The sequence below is a fragment of the Danio rerio genome, chromosome 24 (assembly GCF_049306965.1).
Source record: "Danio rerio strain Tuebingen ecotype United States chromosome 24, GRCz12tu, whole genome shotgun sequence".
Lineage (NCBI taxonomy): Eukaryota > Metazoa > Chordata > Actinopteri > Cypriniformes > Danionidae > Danio > Danio rerio.
In genome coordinates this window covers 20,552,635-20,577,464 of record NC_133199.1, presented here as the reverse complement: position 1 = coordinate 20,577,464, position 24,830 = coordinate 20,552,635, and the positions used below count along the sequence as shown (strand labels likewise).

General features: G+C 37.7%; 1 protein-coding gene across 8 annotated transcripts in view; it reads right to left on the bottom strand.

Moving 5' to 3' along the window:
* Nucleotides 1-2,502: 2,502 nt before the first annotated feature.
* The window catches only part of sema5a (sema domain, seven thrombospondin repeats (type 1 and type 1-like), transmembrane domain (TM) and short cytoplasmic domain, (semaphorin) 5A), a 404,793-nt gene continuing 382,465 nt past the window's right edge, over nt 2,503-24,830 (bottom strand). For 3 of the 8 annotated variants that reach the window (XM_073940463.1, XM_021470194.3, XM_073940464.1), the window contains 6 exons: nt 24,312-24,482; nt 15,908-16,063; nt 15,114-15,158; nt 12,712-12,923; nt 6,448-6,621; nt 2,503-3,753 (listed from right to left, as the gene is read on the bottom strand). In XM_073940463.1, the coding sequence (XP_073796564.1) occupies nt 6,523-6,621; nt 12,712-12,923; nt 15,114-15,158; nt 15,908-16,063; nt 24,312-24,482 (683 nt within the window). In that variant the 3' untranslated portion in view covers nt 2,503-3,753; nt 6,448-6,522. Of the gene's footprint in view, nt 3,754-6,436; nt 6,622-12,711; nt 12,924-15,113; nt 15,159-15,907; nt 16,064-24,311; nt 24,483-24,830 lie in introns of all 8 variants that reach the window. The other 5 variants (XM_073940461.1, XM_005162619.6, NM_001271670.1 and 2 more) reach the window with 2 other exon arrangements.

Sequence of the window (24,830 nt, the reverse complement as noted above, 5' to 3'; positions counted from 1 at the left end):
CTGTGCTCTAATTCATTCTAAGCTGTCAGTACGGCCTTCTAGGAGATTAGGGCATATGAGGGGATGAGCCCTTCTGAATGGATTATGCTGATAGTTTCAAATACAGCAATTTCGTAGCCCGTAATGCTTGTTGACACATTGATATTGTATTGATATTGTAACTGTAAATAAGGTGACACAATCAAATTTCTCACGTTTTGTTTAAAGACTTTTTGTCACTTGATAAGGGGGCATAGTAGCTCAGAGGTTAGCACTGTTGCCTTACATCAAGACGGTTGCTGGTTTGAGTCCCTACTGGGCTAGTTTGCATTTCTGTGTGAAGTTTGCATGTTCTCCCCGTGTTGGCGTGGGTTTCATTCAGGTTCTTCGGTTTCCCCCAAAGACATGCGCTTTAGGTGAATTGAATAAACTAAATTGGCCGTAATGTAAATGAGAGAGTGTGAGAGTGTTTACCACTACTTGGTTGAGTCTGGAAGTTCATTCACTGCGTTAAACATACTGTATGCTGCAATAGTTGATGACTCATTCTGCTGTGGCTTACCTCTAAAATAGAGACTAAGCTGAAGGAAAATGAATGAATGAATGAATGAATGGCCCTTGATAGCCTTCCATAATTAGTGAAGTTCATAAACAAATTTTGAGAGGATCACTTGCTTATGACTGACCATGGCTGGTCCCGCTTTAGCTACTTTATCATATGATTTACTAATCAGTCGAATCCAAATGCTTATAAATAACCAGATATTCTTACCTTAGTCATCTTCACCTTGAAGAACCCCCTCATCCAGCCCTACTACTCCCCCTCTTTCCTAGATGAATCCAGGACAGGGTGGCATGATGGCTCAATGGTTAGCAGCACTGTCGCCTCACAGCAAGAAGGTCGCTGGTTCGAGTCCTGGCTGGGTCAATTGGCGTTTCTGTGTGAAGTTTGCATGTTCTCCCCATGCTCACATGGGTTTCCTCCCACAGTTCAGACATGTGCTATAAGTTAATTGAATAAACCAAACTGGCAGAGTATATAAATGTTTTAGTACTGGGCATTCACCGCATGGCCATATGTGGGTGTAGTTGGCGGTTCATTCAACCGTGGCGACCCCTAATAACCATGGAATAGGCTGAGCGAACAAATTCGGGGGAGTTCTTGAGACCTACCTGAGCTCAGACTCCCCTCTTTCTCCCGATGAGCTCAAGGCTCTGTCCCGGGACAGCGTGCCAAACACACTTTATTATCAATCATCAGCTAAGTGTGAACTGCAATAAAACTAACACTGTACTCAGGGCCGGAGCAAGCTGAAGTGCAGCTATAGGCAAAGGACGGTCATGCCGCCCTCAACCATAAACGGGGGTGGAAGGGGGGGCACCCTCTCCATTCTGCCGCCATATACGCGGATATAACTGAGGGCGTGGGTGCTAAGGGGAGTGTCGGGAACGCCGCTCTCTCTATTCTGCCCCACTAGACATGCATATAACTTAAGCCTGATTTATACTTCTGCGTCAGGTGACCGGCGTAACCCACGGCGCAGGCAACGCACGTGGCTGTGCATTTATACTTCTGCGCGCTGTCTCTGCCGGTCTGCATTAACACTTCCGAAACGCTAGTTGGCAGTGAGGTGTAAATGTTCCTCTGTGTCAAGTTTCTTCGCTACTTTTTTGCATTTCCTGAACACTTCCGGGATGTACAAGTGGCTCAAACTCGCTCATTTTGAGGCAGGAACCGGCGGACGTGCAACAACTTTAACTATGAGGTAAACACAAAACAAAACTTTCCATCCGGAGCTCCTTCACGGGACTCCACACTTGTAAACAATCGCTCGCGCGGCGTCGCGCCATTCGTGCGCCTCTCGGTCCCGCCCAGACTCGTCAGCGCTACCAAGCCGACCAATCACAGAGCTTATGCTACGCGTCGTTGCGACGTGTAGTTACATTTTTTGAGAGGTGCACGTCAGTGACGGCGATGGCCACGGCGAAGGGCTATGCGTCAGCGCCGTAGCATACGCCGGTGTTTGACGCAGAAGTATAAATCAGGCTTTAGGGCGCGGGTGGTGCGGGTAGTGTCACAGAAGCCGCTATCTCTATTCTGCCGCCCTAGACGCGGATATAACTGAGGATGCGGGTGGCGAGGGTAGTTTCGGGGATGAAACTCTCTATTCTGCCGCCCTAGACACGGATATAACTGAGGGCGCAGGTAGCGAGGGTAGTTTTGGGGATGCCACTATCAATTCTGCAGCACTAGACGTGGATATAACTGAGGGCGCTGGTGGCGAGGGTAGTTTCGGGGACGCCGCCCTCTCTATTCTGCCGCCCTAGGCGGCCTCTATAGACGCGCCGACCCTGACTGTACTGCTCATCAGTTCAAGAGAAAACTGAATTCTTTTTGAGCACAGCTCACTCAATTATGAAAGTGTTGCAAATTATCCAAGAGGTCAATATTTGCAATAAGGCCCGGCTGACTAAATAAGTCAATTCAAGTACATAACACTTCATAAATCGCACACACCCAGGTATATGAAGCAATTTTAATTTATGCACATAAAACAAGCAAACAAAGTTTTACAAGTAGAAAAGAATTAGTAGAAAACGGAAAAGTGAATTCCCAAGCACCTCTTCTAAGATGGATGGATGGTTAAGTTCATAAGTAAATTCATTCAGAAGTCTGAAAAGAAAATAACGCTGAAATAGCAGTTTTTGTGCTGAAAAGCAGTTTGTTTTTTATATATAATAATTGTCTTCTCTTTAAATCTACTTAAACAACTAAACAAATAGAAACATGTTGATAATATTCAAATGATCAATGTTTTACATAAAAAGGTCCTGTAGTGTTTCACATTCTCTCTGTTTTTGCAGACCTTACACCACATAAAGACGAATGTTAATATGACAAGTCTCATTTGGGTGACTGAACAGGGTTACTTTGAAACACTTTTCTTTTCTTCAGAATAGACTCATCTATAAAAACTACAGACATATGCCTCATGAAAAGTGTTTTGTACAACAACAACAACGAAAAAAAAAAAAAAACAACAACTAAAAACAAAACACAGAGATTCCCACCACTGCTAAGAGCTCAACTAACAAGTGCCCCATATTGAGAGATATATGAACACATTCTTTGTTATCTACACATGGGTTGTGTGTGTGTGTCTGTTGTGGCAAAACCTCATTTTAGGGCAGGCTGATGCACTTTAGACCACTGTAGGTCCTTAGTGAGGCACAGGGGCATCTGATTCGGCACAGGAAACAAGGCTCTGCCCACTTATGATGCAGGCCACGCCCACAAACACTGGAATGCGACCAACCATGCAAATAAATGAAGCGACGCTTAAAGAAAAAACATATTAGATGAGAATCATGCAAAGCGTCCATGTGTCATCTTTACAGCAAGAGTTTATCAGCGGTTGAATCAAATCGCCTGATTTATTTGTCCACCGGAGTTCAATTTCATTCAGGGATGTCCACAATTGGAAAGCATGATGTCCTTGTTAACTCTGAAAATGGTTCTGTACAGCGTTATTGGCCTTTGATGGTGAAATGGTCCCACATAAAATGTCTTTTTTATTTATCCAGGTGAAGAAAAAGAGGCAAAGAAAATATCACTAGGTGCTGAAGATGATGACTGGAATCACAGATCCAGCTTTAAAAGTCGTCGTATGTGTTGACGTCAGTAAAATATGCGTTGGTATATGTTTTTCCTGCTAGCTGAGGGTTGAAATACTTATTTCTTTCCTCCAGGATCAAGTTATTCTTATTGAAAGCCTGTGAATGAGAGAGAGAACAAAGTGTTGTCAGAGATAAAAAAAAACAGGAATGGAGAATGCTTGACTTTACTCTTTTTTGCATGGATGAACAGTCAGACTGTATTTGGGGTTGTGGATCTAGGCAAAGAAATCAAATCACAAATCATTTGAAAAATGGAACAAAAGTCTTAATTTGAGACTGAATGATGGTCAAACCATGGAGAGGGTTTAACAAAAGACTGATCCACTTGGTTAAATATACACAAGAAACTTAAAATATTAGGCAGAAAAGATCATTCGCAGGATAATAAAAGTGCAGTCAAAAACAGAGCAGTCAACATTTCATAGCATCAAGACAGATGAAAATGGCTAAAGAAACAAAACTTTTCATTCCTTTTTTGGATTGTTTCTGCCACCCATATATAAAATGTATATTAATATAATCAACATTTTTATTGGTTTAAAATGTTTTTTTTAAATAATTAAACATTCAAGACAAAGATCATTAATTTTAATATGTTAAAAAAAGATAAGGTTTCATTAGTTTATGTATGTACTAACATGAACTAAGTATGAACAATACTTTCAGAGCATTTATTAATCACAATTCAACATTTACTAATGCCTTATTAAAATCCAAATTCATGCTTGTTAACATTAGTTAATGCACCATCAGTTAATGAACTAATAATGAATGACTGTAATTTCATTAAGTGACGTTAGCTAACATGACCAAATATTGTAATAAATATATTTGTCAGGATTCTGCCACTTTGGTCTTGTTAATTCTTGTTTAGGTAGCCAGTCCAGACACTAGTCCTGTCTTGTCTAATATGTTGTGCTCGGCTCAAGTTTTTTCAAGACTCACATTTCTTGCCATTGTCTGTCCTTGTCATTGTATGTGTGCCGTTTAGGCTATTTTGGCGCGCTTGATGCGGGTGCGTGAGGTCCGGGTGAGCTCGGGATGCGTGCTCTCATCATGGTCTGTTTGTTTTGTTCACAGCTTAGTGTTTTTGTTCTAAGCGCTTCAATCTAGTTAGTTTCGGTTTCGGTTGGCGCTGGGATCGGAAACATGCATGCTGCATGTAAGCGCACGGTAAGGTTTTTCATTTATCATCTGCTTGTGTCTTGCGTTCTGATTATGTTGGTGTTGTCTAAGCACATGACTCTGTGTTTACATTGTGGCAGCATGCTTAAGTGTTGTGCTTTGAGTTCTCTCATTGGCTGTGTGTTTAAAGCTGCGGTCACACTAGAGTTTGAGCTTGCAAAATTCTATAGTATGGTCCAGCGAAAAGAGGCGGAGTTAAACAAGATGATTAGACATCTAAAAAAGCGAGCAAGTGGTTCATATTTTAAATTTCTGCCCAGAGAGGTCATTTATTTATCCTTGATTGGTCTCACGCAGTCAAGTGATGCGATTTTGTAGGTCAGAGTTCACCAAGCTTGAACTTTGTGACGCAGTGAACAGCGAAACTTGTCGAATGAGCTTGCGTTACCAATCTGACGCATTTGCATATGTATGAATGGAAGTCTATGGGGAGAAAAGTCCAGTGTGACCAGAGCTTTATGTGAGCAAATGGCTTGTGGGGTTTCTTTGTGTTATGTGCTCTCCTGCCTATTGTCTGGTCCAGGGGTGGCCAACCCTTTTCCCGGAAAGCCACCTTACAGCAGATTTCAGTTGCTACCCATATCAAACAGACCTGAACCAATTAATTAGGACCTGAACACAACGTGATAATTACAGGCAGGTGTTTTTAATATGGATTGCAACTGAAATCTGCAGGAAAGTGGCTCTCCAGGAACAAGGTTGGCCACCCCTTGTCAAGTCCCACCTTCCTTGTTAACCCATTATTAGTTTATTCAGTTCACCTGTTTGTTTATTTATTATTTCTGCTTATAGTCTCCTCTTGTCTGCCAGTTTGTCGTTGTTTATTGCCATGTCCTGTCGTCTTCCAATCCTGATCCCTGCCTGCCTGCTTATTTAAGTTTGTTTGTTTTGTTAATGTTTTCCCCCTCAGGGTAGTTTGTTTTGCTGTCTATTTTGTTTTATTATTAATAAAAACCCATCATTTAGTTCTGCACCTGAGTCCTCGTCCATTCCCCACCAACAGTTGTGACAGTATTGTTCATTGTTTGTTCATGTTAGTTAATGCATCATCTAAAATTACTTAATACAACCTTATTGTAAAGTGTTACCAAAATTATTATAAAAGTTGAAATGTTCATTAAGACAATGGAATAAAACAATAAATAAGACATGCTCTACAAATATAATATAAAATAATATAAATATAATTTAGACATCTATTCTTAAATGTTTATTAATATACTGAAATATTCAATCTTGCTTAGATGATTCATAATAATTCATAATGTTTCATAATGAGGTAAAAAACAAAGACAAAACTTTTAGTAGAAATCTCCTCTATAACTCGAAAAAACACTAAGCCGAAACTGAGCTCACTGTGGGGTGGCAATTACACAAAGCAAAACAAGAATTCAGAAGAAAACATTAATCCGATTTACAAGGCATGAGAATAAAAGAGACAGGAAAAAAAGCATGCTGCTACAAAATGGTCGTAGACACAGCCATAATTACGACACTGAAATTACACTGCCTTCTCACAAGCATGAGTAACTACTCTGTGGGATGATGGGAAATGCTGGTGAGCAATGTAGACAGAAAGAATGGACGATCACACCTGCCACGTACACGAGGGTCAGGGGAAGGAGAAGGGATTCGCGAGGGGTCTGAGTCAGAGGAGAGGATGGGAATGCCGGTCAAGAGTTAGTAGAAAATCTCCAGGCCTCGCGCTACACCCGTGTTAGAAGACAAAGGCTGGCAAATGTGGTGCTCGTCCAAAGGCAAGAGAACGGAAACATCAGGCTGAAAAGAGGAATGAAGCACAATCATCCTCAGAGCAGCAGGAGGGACTACACTCTCCACTATACGTGACGTTATCCTTTAAGTCAACATGAAATACTGTAGTAATTCTTTATTCTTCATGTTCTGTGATGGATTTTGAAAGGAAAGAGAAATAAATGTTGATTTTATCCCTCGCCCCAGAAGGTTTTATAAACACCACATCTTTTAAACCAGAATTTGTGTTTTTTCAAATGTCAAAATCATGTAAAGCATTGAGACTTTCAAATTTCTATTCATCAAATCATCATTTTGATTCCATTAAAGGGACAGTTCACCGAAATGTGGATATTTACTGAATTACTATCGTCATTTGTATATATTTATTGAACACTTATATACAAACCCATCAGAGGCCCTATTTACATCTGGTGTTAAAGAGATACTTCCCCGCAAAAAGAAAACTTGATCTTAATTTATTACACAACTTTTTTATTTTCTTCAAAAGGACATTAAAAAAAGATTTTTAGCTGAGATTGTGGTCCTTGGTCACTCAGAATTAATGCGTACCGTCACTTTTAGAGTCCAAACAACATATACAGACAAGACAAAATAAATACCTGTGATACCTAATGATACACTGAAGTCTTATGAAGTAAAATAATGTTCACTTTTTTGCAGAAACTGATTGTTTCATTTAATAAGATCTTAACGTACCAGCAGGAGCCACATTAAATCGTTTTGTTATGCCTGAATTTATATTCTAGACTTTAAGGCTGCATTTACACTGTATGGTTCAAGTGACCCATTTCTTACTTTTTTCTCCTTTGTGGCCCAGATGGGATATGGCCCATGTACTGGTAAGCAGGTAAAAAGTGCATGGATTCTAATTTACTCAAATCAGATTCAGGCCTTGTTCATATGTGGAAATGTATCCGATATGAATCAGATCTGTGCCCTCGTGTCTTCAGTGTAAATAGGTAGACCGGATTTTCACCTGTCAGTGCGCGTCAGAAAAACGTATAATGTATAAACATGACATAAATTCTGATGCTTTCATTTCAGAACAGACTACAGCAGAGCACCCCCCAACCCCTTCCCCCCAAAGCTTTTATACTGTCATATAGCAAAAGTATTTAAGGATGTTAATGAGAGAGCGCCATATCAATCACTAAACAATATAAACTAATATGTATTTTCATACAAAAAGTGCATATACCATGCTATGGACATGACATGGACTGGTTTTAAAAAGCCTCAATTAAAAGAATATGGAGAACTAAAAACTTTTCTTTTATAAACTATATAGCAAAATAACTTAAAATATAACCATGTGAACAGATTAAATATAGGAATGGAAAAAAAGAGTGCTCTTTTATTATCAGCTGTCAGTCAGCGCCCGCTCTTATTTTCCTGTTCTTGTCTTGGCTTTTGTCTTGTGCTGTGTAAATGCAGTATGATGTATGCGGGTCATCAAAACAATCAGATAAAGTCACAAAATTAAAAGTGACTATCAAGATATGCAGTGTAAATGCAGCCTAAAAGTTTTGACTAAATAGCCATTGACTTGCATTTTTCTGAATCCCCACAAACCACAGTTTCAGCTACAAATGTTTATTATATATATATATATATATATATATATATATATATATATATATATATATATATATATATATATATATATATATATATATATATATATATATATAATAAACATTAATTACATTAATTACATCTTGGATGGCTTGAAAGTGTGTAAATTAACAGAACATTAAAAATTTTTGGGGTTAATTTTGGGCCCCTTTAAAATGTAATATAAAAGCATTTGGTCAATGGAGACATGTTTTCATTTAAACATGCCATTTTATTCTGTTTGTTTACCACTTATCTGAATTCTTTATGAATGGGAGAATGTGTAAGCTTTTTCTAGTCTCTTGATCACATACTGTGAAATTAGTTCACATGATTTACATATAAACATGAAAGCAAATGACTGAAATCTATTGAGAGAACAGCTGAATTCCTTTCCTTTATGACAGGCACAAAACAATGCTGAAAGTCTTTGGTTTGTGTTAAAATCAGAACAGGTAAAAGAACTAAGAGTACTTTTTCTACCTTCATATCAAATATTTTTTTTCGATAAAGTTTAATCCACGTCTGGCTTGTGCAGTTCAACCAAACATTGAGTAATGTTTGAGAATAAAGCCAGTAGGTCGAGAGTAGAGCTGCACAATTAAATCGATAAAAAAATGGTTCTAGATCAGTTTAAAAAAAAAAAAAAACATTTACAAAATAAAATTCATACATGCACAGCATGTATGATCCAATGAATAAAATCTAATTCGTAAATTTAAAACACAATTCATAAATACAACCCACAATAAGTCAATTCACAGGTAAAAAATTATAAATATTTTTGAACCGGATTACTGTTTATTAATTGTTTTGAATTTGTGAATTGGATTTGTGTATTTATGAATGGTGTTTTGTATTTATGAATTGGATTTGTGTATTTTTTTAATCATGCAGGGCTGAGCCTGGTCAGTACCTGGATAGGAGACCATATGGGAAAACTAATTTGCTGTTGGAAGTGGTGTTAGTGAGGCTTGCAGGAGGCGCTCAATCAGTGGTCTGTGTGAGTCCTGATGCCCCAGTATAATGAAGGAGACTATATACTGTCAGTGAGCACAGTCTTTTGGATGAGATGTTAAACCGAGGTCCTGACTCTCTGTGGATATCAAAAAATCCCATGACATATTCTTATAATTCTTTTAAGGAGCAGGGATGTAACCCTGGTGTCCTGGACAAATTTCCTCCATCAGCCCTTACCCATTATGTCGTCCCAATCATCCCTAGCCACTGAATTGGCTCTATCACTGTCTCTCCACTCCCCTATAGCTGGTGTGTGGCGAGTACACTGGCAGTGTTGTCCTGTGGCTGCTGTTGCATCATCCAAGTGGATACTGCACACTGGTGGTGAAGTGGAGAGACCCCTCACTCATAATTGTGAAGTGCTTGGGTTGTACGGCCATACACAGTAAATGCGCTATATAAATACACATTACATTACATGTTTTTTTATTTATGATTTTAATTTGTGCCTTTTTGAATCATGTTTTGAATTTACAAATTGGATTTTGCAAATGTGAATTGTATTGTGAATATATGAATTATATTTTGTAAATGTATTATTTTTGAGACAGATATGGTTCCATTAAAAATGCGGTTTCAATTCACACACACACTCATTTCTTAATATCCATCATTCACAAATGTTTAACAAACCTTTGGCAATCACAGCGGTATGTTAAATTCAAAATATCACAAATATTCTAGGAAAACGCTTTAAAGCTTGGATACAAACATCTACAATGGCAAGCAAACATACTAATTTTGGACAGATAAATAACATTACATACTTCTTCATTCGTGTCCAAAGATTATGAAGGTGAGTTTTGGGGTGAACTATCCCTTTAAATTACAGCACAAACCAGTTCTTTAGCTATTAGGTAGCATTATTTTTGTCTATAGGTACTATTTCAGAATTCTTGTAATTCGATTTGTGTAACACCATTCAACCTTTAGAATGATATCCTGAGGAATTATGCACAGGAATGTGTTTTGAGAAAGTAAATGCATGTAAGATTGATTTTAATGTCATGTTGACTTTAAGGATCCTGTTCTAGAAAATACTTACTTACAATAACAAAATGATAGCATTCAGAAGAAGAGAAAAACAATATGACAAGTATGCTGTGCATGGCATTCATTTACTGTATAGCCTTGAAAAAGCCAGGCGAGATTGTGAACTTCTATAGTCTCAACAGAATAAAACACAGAATTATTTTCTATATTACCCTACTGAGCTGATGTGATGCTATTCTAGTGAAATGCATCCAGATGATGAAGTATGCAACTTCAAAAAAGTGTCTGAACAAGCAATAAGTGAAGAGCACTTTCTTTAATTAGTTATGAGTCTTGTACATTCAGATCTAATGAAGCCTTAACTGTCCTTCTGACTAAATGTGAAAAATGAGGCTTAGCTTATTTTGCTGTGCTTATGAAAAAAGATCCATGTGCCTAAATCCCAAAGAATATTGCATAACTTTAGAGCATTATGTAATAAAAAAGACTACATTTAAGAGAAAATACTTTTGCAGCTCAGTAACAACAATATCATTCCCAGAAAAGTATTGACATGAGCTGCATATTGGTTTCTGATTTCATTTGAGACAATCTCACACAAACATAGAGTTACAAACTGAATCAAAACTTCACTTATGAGAAAGCAGTGTATGAATGTATGAATTGATTTAGACACAAGACAGAGTCGCACACACTCACACACAGGCCAAATATTGGATTTGTCGTCTTATTTCTACAATACAGTGCATTAGTGGCAACCACTTTTTCAGCAACACTGCTTCTGGAAGTTTTTTCCATTTATTTTCCCCGTATTGGATAAAAAAAGTCTGAATTAAAATGTCACAAGTCTTGAACCAAGTCAGCCAGCTATAGCATGAATCACAACAATATACTTAGTCTGATTAGAACCAAGGACGTTTATGAAAATATAAAAAACTAATAAAAACAAAACAAAAAAGGTATATTTTTAGGAGGGAAAGTCAAATGACAGATCAAATAAATTCAAAATGAAAAACAGCTATTCATTTTAAGTTGTTGATTACAGATATATATACTGTAGGTGGAGCTACGAATGCCTATGAGTCAGCATAGCAGCAGATACAATATAGAACTAACCTTATCTTTTTAAAAAACTGAAAATGTATTTGTGCATTCTAAAACTTGACATTTATAATGCTACTAAGATGGTGACAATATCTTTGGCAGGTACGGTGAGAACTCTAAAGCCACCTTTCCACTGCACACGACATTTGACACGACTGTTGGAATACGCACCCTTGTGGCAGTCGCACAGAATTTTCAGTTCTGACGTGCACCATAAGAGAGAAAGTGGAGGAGTGCAAAGGAGTAAAGGAGTGCAAAAGCAAGAGCCCTTATTCTCTGTGCGTTCACCATGGTTCAATGAATGAATACTAGAAACTCATAGACTGCTAAAAATATTGGAGGGTATGTGGAGACAACATAAAAAAGGATATTTATATTACTTTATTACTTAGATTTATGAATAGATATTTTTTTTGAGACTTTTTCTGATGAAAAAAAAAAAATGTACTATTTCTCATCTTACGAACACAGACCTGCTTGGACAACACTGGAAGACATAACATCCGATCGGCCGGTCGCATACGGTCTAGTCGCAGGAATTCAAATATTTTAACTGATCCGCAGCTTAATTTGGATCCGAATTTTACGCATACGAAGATGACCGGAACTCCACGCAGCTCTCAGACTACTTTCCATTGGAAATGAATGATGCTTCTGGTCTGTTGCTTGTCGTTTGTCATGTGCAGTGGAAAGGAGGCTTAATAGTGGATGGCTGCTTCGGTGTCATTCAATTTATTCTATTTTTTGCTGTAAGAATTTGATAATCCAAACTGATATATTTTTATTGTAATATCCCAACAGGCACAATCTAAAATTAACCAAATAGCAATGTCTAATGATGCTATAGCTTGATGCTGTGTGGACATTACCACTATGACCTCAGACATTGGATTTTGGTTGCCATAACTGTTGAATAAATGTCAGTATTTGACATTTGATGTTGGTTTAAGATGTTGGCTCGATGTTGGATTTTGGTCACAACCAAATATCAACATAATTTGACATCGTTATTTGATGTCAAAATAATGCTGTCCTTAGAAGCTGGCTAGACATTGAATTTTGGTCACCTGACGTCACAACCTAACTCTAACCGTGATGTTAATGTCTTATGATGTTGTGTGTCTGCTGGGATATTTTCTTAATTTTAAACATACAGGTTTAGAGTGCAATTTAACAGTTTACCGCACATTGATATTATTGTTATTTCCCTATAGTGGCTAATAAATCAGAGATCTTGTACATTCACAGAAACATTGCGGTGAAAAAAAGGCTGATAGAGAAAATGAATGTACTTTACACTTCCAGAATCCAATGGTTGGGCTCTATAAACAATATTCACCGGCTTGATTGAACAACACCCACCTTAATGGCTTCAACTGAGTCATACTTGTCCAGTTTGTTGATATGGTTGCTGATGCTGGTGTTGAGCGGGGCAGCAGAGATAGGATGGATGACTGTGGCATCATGGGATTGCTGCTGGTATCTCTGGCAGTATGTGTACACCAGTAAAGTGACCAAGCAGCCGAGTATGGAGCTGCTCAGACCCACGGCGATCATGTGGAACACATTGAAGTCTGGGAAGAAAAGCAAAATGCCTAATGGTTAAATGATCTGACATAAGCATGACGGTTGAGCATCTAGGCATTGATCCTGAAGCCAATGGAAATCAATTATCCATTACCCGAGCCAATTAAACACTATAATAAATTACAGTCAGTATTGCTGTTGGCTGGTGAGTTTGTATGAATTGCCAATGATTGCACATTTGCTTAATGTTTCCCAAAAAAGCACTGAGGTACATTGTCTCTCCAATCAGCATGCTGAACAGAAGTTCTGATGCACATTGGATAAATGATTATTAGAATTGTTAGTCTGTGAAATGCTTAGTTCTGATTGGTCAGTTGTACCATTTGGCAGTTAAATCATGTAGTAAAATCTGAACTGCTATGCTCAATTTATTTGATAATCCTTCACAACTGTCATTCGGATGAGACATTAGGCTGAGGTCCTGACTATCTGTGGTCATTAAAAATCCCATGGCACTTCTCGCAAAAAGTAGGGGTGTAATTCTGATGTCCTGACCAAATTCCGTCTATTAGCCCTTATCAATCATAGCCTCCCAATCACCCCTATTGATCGAATTAGCTCTATCACTGTCTCTCCACTTCACCAATAACTGGTGTGTGTTAAGCACACTCGCGCTGTTGTCTTGTGGCTGCCCTTGCATCATCCAAGTGGATGCTGCACACTGGTGGTGGTGTGGAGAGACCCCTCATGATTGGGCATGGCCATACACAATAAATGCGCTACATAAATACACATTACAATAAATGGCCCTTCAAAAACAATTCTAAGGGTAAGTTTGCATGACAACAATGTACTAAAGTTAATGATACATTTTAGAATATTTCATATAAAATGTTGGATGGAAATTTTAAGATGTCCACAGATTCTAAAAATGGACTTAATAAAAGTTTTTATTAACCTTTACACAGCAAAGGTGTTACAGTGGTATAGATTTGGTATACTGCCTTACAAAGGCAAAGTGATGTAACTACACTTACAGTAAGTAACTAAACTTGTTCAGGCTTTTATCAGCAACAGGGTGGACTACTGTAATGGACTCTTCTCTGGCCTGCCCCAAAAGACTGTCAGACAGTTACAGCTCACCCAGAATGCTGCTGCCAAAATTCTGACCAGAACCAGAAAATCTGAGCACATTACATCTGTCCTTTACACCTCTACTCTTTACACTGGCTCTCAGTTACATTCAGAATAGTTTGTAAAGTATTAATACTTGTCTACACATCAATAAATAGCCTATGACCTCAATACATTACAGATATGGTCACTGAATACAAACAGATCCCTCAAATCTTTATAGGATCAAGCAAATTAGAAATTTCAAGAGTTCATTCAAAGCAGGGTGAATCCGCCTTCAGCTACTATGCCCCCCGCTGCTGGAATCAGCTTCCAGAAATGATCAGATGTGCTCCAACATAAAGCACATTCAAATCAAGACTTAAAACACATCTATTTATTTGTGCCTTTACTGAATGAGCACTGTGCTCTGTCCGACAGATGGCACTATTATGTCTCTCTTTTCTTTTTTATTCTCTTATAACCTGTTATAACACATTTAAATCTGATTGTATCTGTTTTTAATCACTGTTATTAGTTGTTTTTAGTTTTCTAAAACTTGTCTCTTGTGTTCCTGTTTATGTAAAGCATTTTGAATTGCCACAGTGTATGAAATGTGCTATATAAATAAACTTGCCTTGCCTACATATTTGCTTAAAATTATTTTGTGACACCTGTTATGTCTTGTGGCATAAGGCTCCTGGTTCAATCTTGTCCATTTTCAGAAGGCTGTTAAGTATACAATAAAAGCTGATATATTCAATGTTAAACATTGCTGTGAAAACTTCTCTGAAATAGCAGTCTTGTATAACATTATAAATGTCTATATACTTTCACTTTAGATCAATTTAATGTCCCATGCTAAATAAACGTATAAATTAAATTTCTTTTTATGTTGGGAAGTTTACCTTATCTAGGCTAAGCCTGAAGCTACAATAAAATCATTTAAACTCAAATCAATATTTCATGTAGGTGTTTTTATTTATTTGACAAGTTGCCACATAATAAATGTACAGCAATAATGTTCAGTCAGCAGGTCACATTATCAAAAAATTAACCACTGCAGAGTGACAAAGACGGCCTGTAAATTTTTTATGAATCTGCATCCAGTATACAGTACTCACCTCCACACCATCTTTCCTCCTGACTTGAACGTGCAACAGACGTTTCTGAGGAAAAAGAAAAAAAAAGAAATCAAACAAGGAACAGGGAAATGAATCCGTCAGGCTGATAAATGAGATCTTTAGAAGTTTCAGCACATTACAGCAAGTAAATTTCCAACTCAAGCTATTATCGCAAAATTCACAAAAAGCTGAATAAGGAAAGTGGCACCTGCGACAGTTTTTTATGATCAGTAATGGAAGTAAATGAGCTATAAAACTTTTTTAATGAGCTGTAATGCAATGCTACACTGTGAAACACATGAGGGCTCTGAGGCCACACTATATTTACCCAAGGCTTACAGAATAGTCTTAAAAACTTGCTCCCTGCGCAACACTAAGTGAAGTAATAACTCCCTTGATGATCATAATACAAAATGAGCTGATCACATAATAACTCATCATTTTCAAGACGAATGCATTAAAAACGAGGTGATGGTACATCGTAGCTCATCCACAGTACACTTACTTAAATACAAGATTCATATTCAAGTCTGTTAAACATATTCTTTGATAGCTCAGATTTCGAGTGTATGAATACAAATGCTACACTACTAAACGTATCATTGTAATGCATTTGTTCGATCGTGTCCTTTAGACAAGCAGAGGATGAGAGGCTAATTACCCCAGCACTGCAGAAATCAATGGTTTGGTGTGTCTCGCATTACTTCTTGTCAATAAGGGAAGATCCTTGTTTGTCCAGAGGTCGATATGGCAAGTGTTTGAGAGTGTATGTGTGTGTGTATTTGTGTGCCCACCTGGGATGAAGTTGGAGATGGGCAGACAGGCACGAGTTTCACTGCTGTTGCCAGAGCACTGGTTGCCGGTGGGAAACAAGACGTCACAATGCCGGAGGCGAACCTGAGACCCTGATGAGTCACAGGGGGACCATTCTGACCAATCAGACCAGCTCTCTGTACAACAACAACAACAAGTGCAAATCAGATGCAAAGTCATGCAGAGAGGATGAAAAGTGAAAGGGAGACTGCTCCATCTTACCTAAGACTCAACATAAAACTTTGCAGAAGAAAATAAATCAATGATTTTAAAAATAAGAGTTTGAGAGTAAGTGATAGATCTTAGTGTTCTACTGTAAGTGATAGATCTAAACTTACATGTTGTTTTACTGTTAAAAAATTAGCAGATGTGTACCCTTATACAGTCATTTACCTGTAAAATAACAGTCACTAATAAATTATCTTACATGTAGTTCTTCTGTTAAGTTTAAATAAGTAAAAAAGAGCATGTTAGAGCAAAATGAAGCCTTAATTGGCTAATTAAAGCTTAACTTGTTTTTGATAATCCCTTTTTTCATTTTCCTTTCCTTTTGAAAAGCAGTTTTTTTTGCAAATATATGCAAGTATTTCCTATATGGGTCACTGTTGACCCATATATGTAACAACAATAATTTAAAAGAAAGAAAAAATTAACATAATAATAGGTAGAAATGAAAAACAATATACATAATAAATACTAGATATGATAAATAATAAAACTATTTTAAATTCCTAAACACAGCCATAATTGAAATATTACTGCATTAGGCTGTTTACACAACAATAATATTACGAAACGTTTTTCCCTTGCATTTTTAAAAAGTTTCTCATTTACACAACATTTTCCAAACAGTATGTATTACACATTCATGAAACTGAAAAAAAAATGCAGTTTTGTGTTTGCTAGGCCACTGGCACCTTGTTAGTAAAGATGTCATCATCTTTATGTTAGGAAGATGTCATTAATTTCAAAGGCTCTCCTGCCCTGGGCCTCATGTATCAATGCTGCATATGCACAAAAACGTTGCATACGGCAGGTTTCATGCTAACGTTTGGATTTACTAACAATGAAATGAACGTGAGAATGTGTGTTGGTCCACGCCAACTTCATGTCTGGCGTACGTGCATTTCTCGTGTGTGTTTGTTTTATTTCCATTGGCAACACCTAGTGGCATTTGAGTTAAATTGCACACTACAAAGCATCTTTGAGCCGTGCAATGGCAGCTGTATGAGACGGGATCATCTGCATGTCTAGCAGGTATATAAGGTTTCCATACCATACAGTTGTCCAGCCAAACATTAAAGTGCAATTTGCAGTGATCGCCGGTTTTCCCAATGTAATCAGAGTGATCGACTGCATGCACATTGCTATAAAAATGCCATCTGAAGGCAAATATGCAAACGTGAATCAGAAACATTTCCATTCAATAAATGTGCAAATAATGTGATAGTGATGCTCAAATGCGCTTAACGTAATACACACACTTATTAATGATTCCTACTTATCTTCCTCGTGATAAGGAGTATAGGCAAAATCTGATACGTAATGGGGAAAAAAGAAAAATAAGTTCATCAGTTGCTGGATTCGAACCGGGTTCAGAAATGATAGTGTCAAAATATGTTGCCATGCGCTTTATGAGCTATGCCATTCATGCTGCTGAAGGCTCAAAGATAACTCTATTAGCTCATTCCAACAAGGTGTCCAACGAGACTGCGTTAGGATAAACTCTCCCATTCTTTTTTTTCTTTTGTTATTAATTCCGGAGGACAAACTTGCAAATAACACCCCTTTTCTCCAGTCTATCTCCAATAGGAGCACCTCCAACTCACATTCTGTTCTAAGTTTCTCTTTTTGCTTGCTTTAGCCGTTGCTTCTTTGTTTGGTTTTGCCAAAGTAGAGTCATTAGCATATTTATACGAGGGAGGAGGCAGGGAGGGGTCTTGCGGTCTTGCATGTTGCGCTCAGTTTCACGTTCATTCGGATGTACAAAGAAAAAATGCATGTGATTTGGCGTACGTAGTGTTTCATACATCTGATTTTTTTACTGTGTATGCACAATCACTGCTTTGTGCATATGCATTGTTTTAGTATGATTTCAACGCAAGTCTTCGTACATGAGGCCCCTGGTGTTTACATGGAGATTTCTGACTTTATGCATTTTCAGTCACAAAAACTCTGTTGCCATGAAAACAAACAAACAAAATGCATAAAACTGTAAGAGTGCAAATTATCATATGCATTTTTTTTTTTTATGGTAAAACATTATCTTTTTACCAAGAAGGTCCATAAAGATTCCAAAGGCTGACTGCTATCAGGCTCTCTTTGGAGTCTGCTCTCTGTTCTTTGTCTCCCTCTCTCTCAGGTAACTCTATTTTACATTTAAGCTGGGCACAATTTAATAATTTCACTTTTTATGATTTTATACAGTTATTTGTAACTAATTCAGTTGTATCCATATAGCAAATCATTGTCATTTAAATAGTTGGGTGTAACGCGTTTCACAGTAACGCATTACTGTATTCGCAGTAATGTAACGAATTACATTTTAAATTTTGTAATTTGATTACAGTTGCTAAAGTCAGTGTAATTGTGTTATGTTACAGATATAGTTTTTCTAAAAAAAAAAAAGATATCATCTTTTGAATCTCGTTTTCGCCTCCAACATCAGTTAATAAGCATGCATCTTAAAATTGCTGGAGAACGCAAGCTGAAATAGCAGCTGTTGAGTAGTTGCTTCTTCAAGTGGAAATACAGACATTACTTTGATTTCACTGAGCAGAAAAACAAAAATAATGCTGTGAAATGTCCAGTCTCTAAAAAACTTTCGACTGCTTTTAACTTTACCAGCAACTTGTTCAGCACTAGAACAGAAAGAATTCTATGACAATACTCGTTACCAAAGAGGACACTAGCAACCCCAAAACACAGCGGCCCAACTCAACCTAAACAGGCTAGTTTGGATTTTTGTGCAGGATTAGAGGTGAAGATATCTTCTGAATATGAAGAAAAGCGTAGCTCCTCATGAGGCAGTTCACATATCTCGTCTTCTGCACCCGTGCATATTAGGAGCGTTTGCATTTCCCAGGTGCAACTAGTTGAAAACCAAGAGTCATGTGACAAGAACTGTCAAACAAGAAATGACAAATTCATGCTTTGTATGGAATATCCACATTTTAAGTAGACTAATTACCTCAGACAAACACAGAACACCAAACACTGCAGTGTTTTTGCATGTTATGGATGTCAATGGTTTCAGGTATCCAGCTGTCTTATAAATGTCTTCTTTTGTGTTAAAAATAACAAACAGATTGGAACATGTGAATGATGAGGGAGTTTTAAGTTTTGGGTGAACTCTTTAACTCTTTTGATGCTGCTAGGATCAACCCATTGTATTTCAGTGAACATTAAATTACTGAAAGAGCTGCAGTGTATTTTTGCATTTTTATAGGTATATTATATATGTTTTAAAAGTAACGTCAAAGTAAAGTATTAAGTAATCTGATTACTTTTTAAATGAAGTTATTAGTTATGTAATCAGATTACAATTTTCCAGTAGTAATGAGTAATTTGTAACCTATTTCTTTTTTAAAGGTTCAAGAAACCTTCAAGAGTACTTTTTTGAGATTTTAACAGATTTGTGTGATGAGCATCAGTGAAGACAATGTTAGCACCTGTCAGCTTTAATTGTGGGAAAAACTGGATAATTTTGAGCTTTAGGGAGCTAATTTTATCTTCCTGGTTTAAAACGATTTTTGGGTCGGTATCAAAATCGTTGACGTAGCGCAAAACTGCAAGTGCAAATATGATGCGTCGGTTTCTTATTATTATTCATAGTGGAGTTTTCTTATCCTATGTGAAGAGCCTGCTTCTTAATTATTCATGACTGCGCATGCTTTCCGAAGGCAAGACACTGACCTCCCAATTCCAAGCTGTGAGATTCTATGTTGATGACTGAGTGAGACCATGTCCACAGACCCACAACACACAGTATTTAGCCGTTCATGAAGGGTTGTATGTGTTTGTTTCCATAATCCACAGGGTTTGTTGCATGTTTTCCCCAATGATCCTGTCAAGGCCGAGACAGCAGAGCTGTTTGTGTGCAGCAAGCATTTTTGTTGGGAGAGCAGTACAAGTATGGCGGACTTTGTCCTTTATCAGTGGAATCCTTTCACATTTAGACACATTGCCGTGCAGCTGTGTTTGCCTAAATCCTCCAGATTACCAGCAGGGCTAATGGTTGAAATAGGCAGGGCAAGAGACCTGCTGCACTGAGTCTGCATACAGATCCGGGGATTGAGGGAAAAGTCCTTATCTATAGTATTTATATAAACATGATTATCTTTATAATGATATAAATTATGGTTGTGTATATGAAATTACAAATGACAAATGTAGCAAAGTATTAAATTACTGTTTATTTCTTTGCATTTAACTTTGTAAACTATACAATCATGCATCTCTTCACGGTTTGTGTTTCAATTTGTGAGCTAACTGGCAACAGTTGATCACTCCCCTCCTTCTCCCCTGCTGGCCACGAACACTCCTGCCTCTGATCGCGGAGCTCCACGCCCATTATGATGCATTTTTTAATAAAATTCTGAGAAAGACTTGAACCGAAAGTAAGGGGTGTCATGGCCCTTTACCCAACACTGGTTATTAAATAATTTTATTTTCAAGTGTTTGTGAATTCATTTTGATTTAACATCAACACTCAATTGCTCCATATTGCAATACAATACAATCCCATAATATTAACACTCTCCCACATTTTGTGAAGTTTATTTATAAACAAATTTCGAGAGGATCACGTGCTTATGATTGTTTTCAGCTCTTACAGCATCAGCTCATGATCGATTATCCAATCAGATGTCAGGGAGTCATCGAGATCTACCTAAGCTTAAACTCCCCTCTCGCCCTGCAAACGGGAGGGAGCCCAGGGCTCGAGGATCTCATAAGCTCAGGGCTCTCTTCCGGGACAGCATGCCAAAGAAGCTCTATTATCAATCATCAGCTAAGTGTGAACTCTTGAAAAGCAATTTTTTTACTTGCCTTTACTTTTTAGTTTTGGTGTAAGATTGCAGAAGAAGGGTTTGCCCAGAAATGTACAGTTTTTTTATCATCATACTGATAACTTTTAGTCATTCAGCAGAACTACAGTTCGAACCGCTGTAGTTTACCCATCTTACAAAATGATAGATGAAAATTTATTGTATAAACATCTCTGTAAAAGGTGTTTGTGTGGCTCATGCATTGAAGGGTTTCAGGAGTAATTCTCTTACAGAATCACCTCTTATTTTATTAATACTTTCCTGCTTATGTCAATGCATTGTAGAACCTGAACCAGGCATGTCCAAACTTGGTCCTGGAGGGCCGGTATCCTGCAAAGTTTAGTTTCAACCCCAATCAGACACACCTGGTGAGCTAAATTTAGCAGGACACCGGCCCTCCAGGACTGAGTTTGAACATCCCTGCTCTAAACTGTTCGGATCCAATCATTGTTCAAAGAATGAGTTCAACAGAAGAAAGAAACCCATACAGGTTTGAAACAAGTGGTGGATGAGTAAATTATAACAATTTTCATACTGGAAGTGACTCTTTTAACACCTAACAGTCAGACCCGCTTAGCAAAATTAAACAGTTTCATTTTGCAGGAAGGAACGGCTTAAAATAGTTTAATGCAGTTTTTATATGAGAGAACTGATTATCTATTTAGCCTCTTAGTTCATTTAAATCAGCCTTTACAACGGCGCCTGAAAGGTTGAAATCCAGCTCAGGATCTTCCAGCAAGGGGTCTTCTGATTAGCATTCCTCTCACTTACCCCGTTCTCCGTCTCCACTGTACAGCTACACGCGAGCCTGTAATGAATGGTGTGACAGATAGACCTGAACGCAGCTAATAAAAGGTCACTCGGTAACCTCACTACAGTTCTGGCTAATGGATGGACTGACATTTGAATACAAGCTCTCTTCTCCCATTCACCTTTCCGTGGATCAATGTGCGAGGTTTGACTCCGTCATCAATCCCCTTATCTTAGCCTCCTCTCTTGCACTCCCTGCAGCGGGGCTTATGCATATTATCTTCATATCGCAAGCTCGGCTTTACCATTTGCTTTTCTATGAAGTGTGACATTTTGATTTCCTCTTTTTTCATTCTCCTACGGGGCGCTTTATACACGAGACATGATGAAAGGAAAGCAGGTACAAGACAAAGGCCTCCTGTTCAAAAACGCCATGTAATTTCCTGTTGGAGTCAAAGTGTGTGTGTGTAGTGTTGGGGGTAACACATTACAAGAAACAGTTTTGTAATCAGATTACTTTTATAGGTAACTTTATCGAGTAACTAGTAAAGTAAGACATTACTTTTTTAATTGACAAGTAAACAAACGAAATTACTTTTCCCAAGAAGTAATGAAAGTTACTTTGTTTTCCTGCTTATTGACTGACAGTTTTTCTTTCCTGTGTTGAGAGAAATCAGGAGTAAGTGCATGCTTCTTGTGTATGATGTGTAGTTCTAGTATAAAATTGAACATGTATTTACTCAGCTCAAACAAACTGAATTTCCCTCGAAGTCAATTAAAGCTGAAAAGCAAACTGAATATTCACTACGGAAGATTTCTTTTGATGAAGGGCAGCACAGCTTTAGTGTTAGTTTGGCCTGCACCTCAACTGTGCAGACGTGATTTGCATTTCCTTCATCCAGACGGTTTTTCACTGAATTCCACCTGTATCTCTCCCCTGTTTGGTAAGCTGCGGTCACACTAGAGTTTGTGTGAGCGAAATTCTGCGCTGCGAAAAGGGGCGGGATTGAACAAGATTATTAGACATTAATAAAAGAGAGCGTATTGCTCCATTTTTTCAATTTCTGTCCAAAGTGGTCATGTTTTGATCCTCGATTGGTCTCACACAGTCAAGTGATGCGATTTCGCAGGTCAGAGTTCACCAAGCTTGAACTTTGAACCGCAGCGACCTGCGAAACTTAACGCATGACCCTGCGTTTGCGGTCTGACTCATTCACGTGCATATGAATGGAAGTCTATGGGCAGAAAAGTCAAGTGTGACCACAGCTTTATCAGTTCAGTCTTGTCTTGTGTATTTATACCCCTGAGTTCAGTTTATTCGTTGTCTTGTATTGTATTGTCACAACTCCTTGTCCTGCCAGCGTTTGATGTTCTAGTTCATGTTATGAGTGTTTTTTGGCTAAATAAATGTCTTTTTGATAATCCTTGTTGCATGACCTTTACTGCATATTACAACACATTTTTTTATGCAGCTTTTAAATGTAGACAAATGTGCAAGTGTGAACAGATATAGAGAGGATGCAACGCTCCTCATGCTTTTCACACAGTTTTAGACATGACATGCAAAAGCCCCTGTGAACAATGGAGGACATACAGCAGATCATGTTCTTGCAACAAGCTTGTTTGAGCTTTGTTTGACCAAAGTTTATCGCTTTGCGCTGTCTTCTTCTTCTTATTATTATTATTAGCAGTAGTAGTAGTAGTAGTAGTAGTAGTGGTAGAAGCAATATTATTATTATGACACTATTTTTGAATGCGCATTTACAAAATGTCACTTTCTGTAATTTTCCTGGCTTGTTGTATGTGCAAGTGATGATTTTCTGTAGACCAAATATCTGTGGTGTGTCTAGCTCTTCCCTTTTGGTACTGTACTATTGTGCTAGTTGTAAGTAGAAAGGTACAGTTGACTATTTTTCTAAAAGTAGAAACAAAAATGAATGTGCACAGTGCTGGAAACTGTTTTGTAAAGAATTAATGCAGGATTGTAATGCACTTTAAAGTTAATTTCCTCAACACAGTGTCGGACTTGATGAAAGTTGTGAAGTGTGTGTGTGTACCCCAAACACTTTTGAAATTGTAGCTGTAAATGATGTCTCTAAAAACAATCTGATTTTGGAAGTATGTTGTTGTTTTAATGTATATATGGGCTTGTGCAACACAGACAAAATGCGAAAATATCAACCATTATCAAATGCTTTGAAAATGTTTGGCTACAACAAAATGATGGTTATAATTTATAGCCTAGCCTAGGACACGTTATTAGACTGTGTGTGTAAGAGGATTACAAATTGCTGGACTGAGTAAGAAAGACTCTAAACAATTGACCAATCTGTATCTGCTATAATAAGTAGTTTAAGTGTTTGTAAAAAACGATCATCTCTATCCTTAGTATGCAATTATCCAACTGATTAATAAAAGTGACTTGTATTTATTAATAATAATGTCCTGTAAAAGAAATTTAGTTGCTATTTATCTGCACATTGTTTGTACTGTGAAACATAATGGACTCTTTGTAATTGTTTGGATGTTGTGTTCTTTTAATCAGTACCATCATTCCAGTTAAAAATAATCAAATGTGTGTGCATACCAGGACAGGGCTGGATGTTGCAGAGGGCCTCTTCAGTATGCAAACCCAGGCAGATGTCACCTCCATAGGCAGGTGGAGGGTTGTTACAGGAGCGTGTGCGCATGTAATGGCCTCCGCCGCATGTCACTGAGCATTTCGACCAAGGTGACCAGCACGACCAGCTCCCGTCCACTGAAAGATAAGGAAAAGACAACGCTTAAATAACTACCATGCTTCGGTCATGAATAATTTTGGGGAAAGTGGGTGACATTTCTTTTAGTAAATAGTGGAAATATTTTGCAGAATAACATTGATGGTGAAGGCAACTATAAATACTTGACAACAGATGGAGGAGAATGTGTATTTCTTTTCTATGCTTTTGCTTATTTACTCAGACTCATTACATTTAAATGAGAATATATTTCCTAAATATTTTTGAGATTTCCTAAGCGGGAATGTGCGTGTAAATGTGTAACAATTGTTCATGTTGATATCAGCATGTTGATATGTTTTGGGATCATTTTCTCCATACTTTTGAGC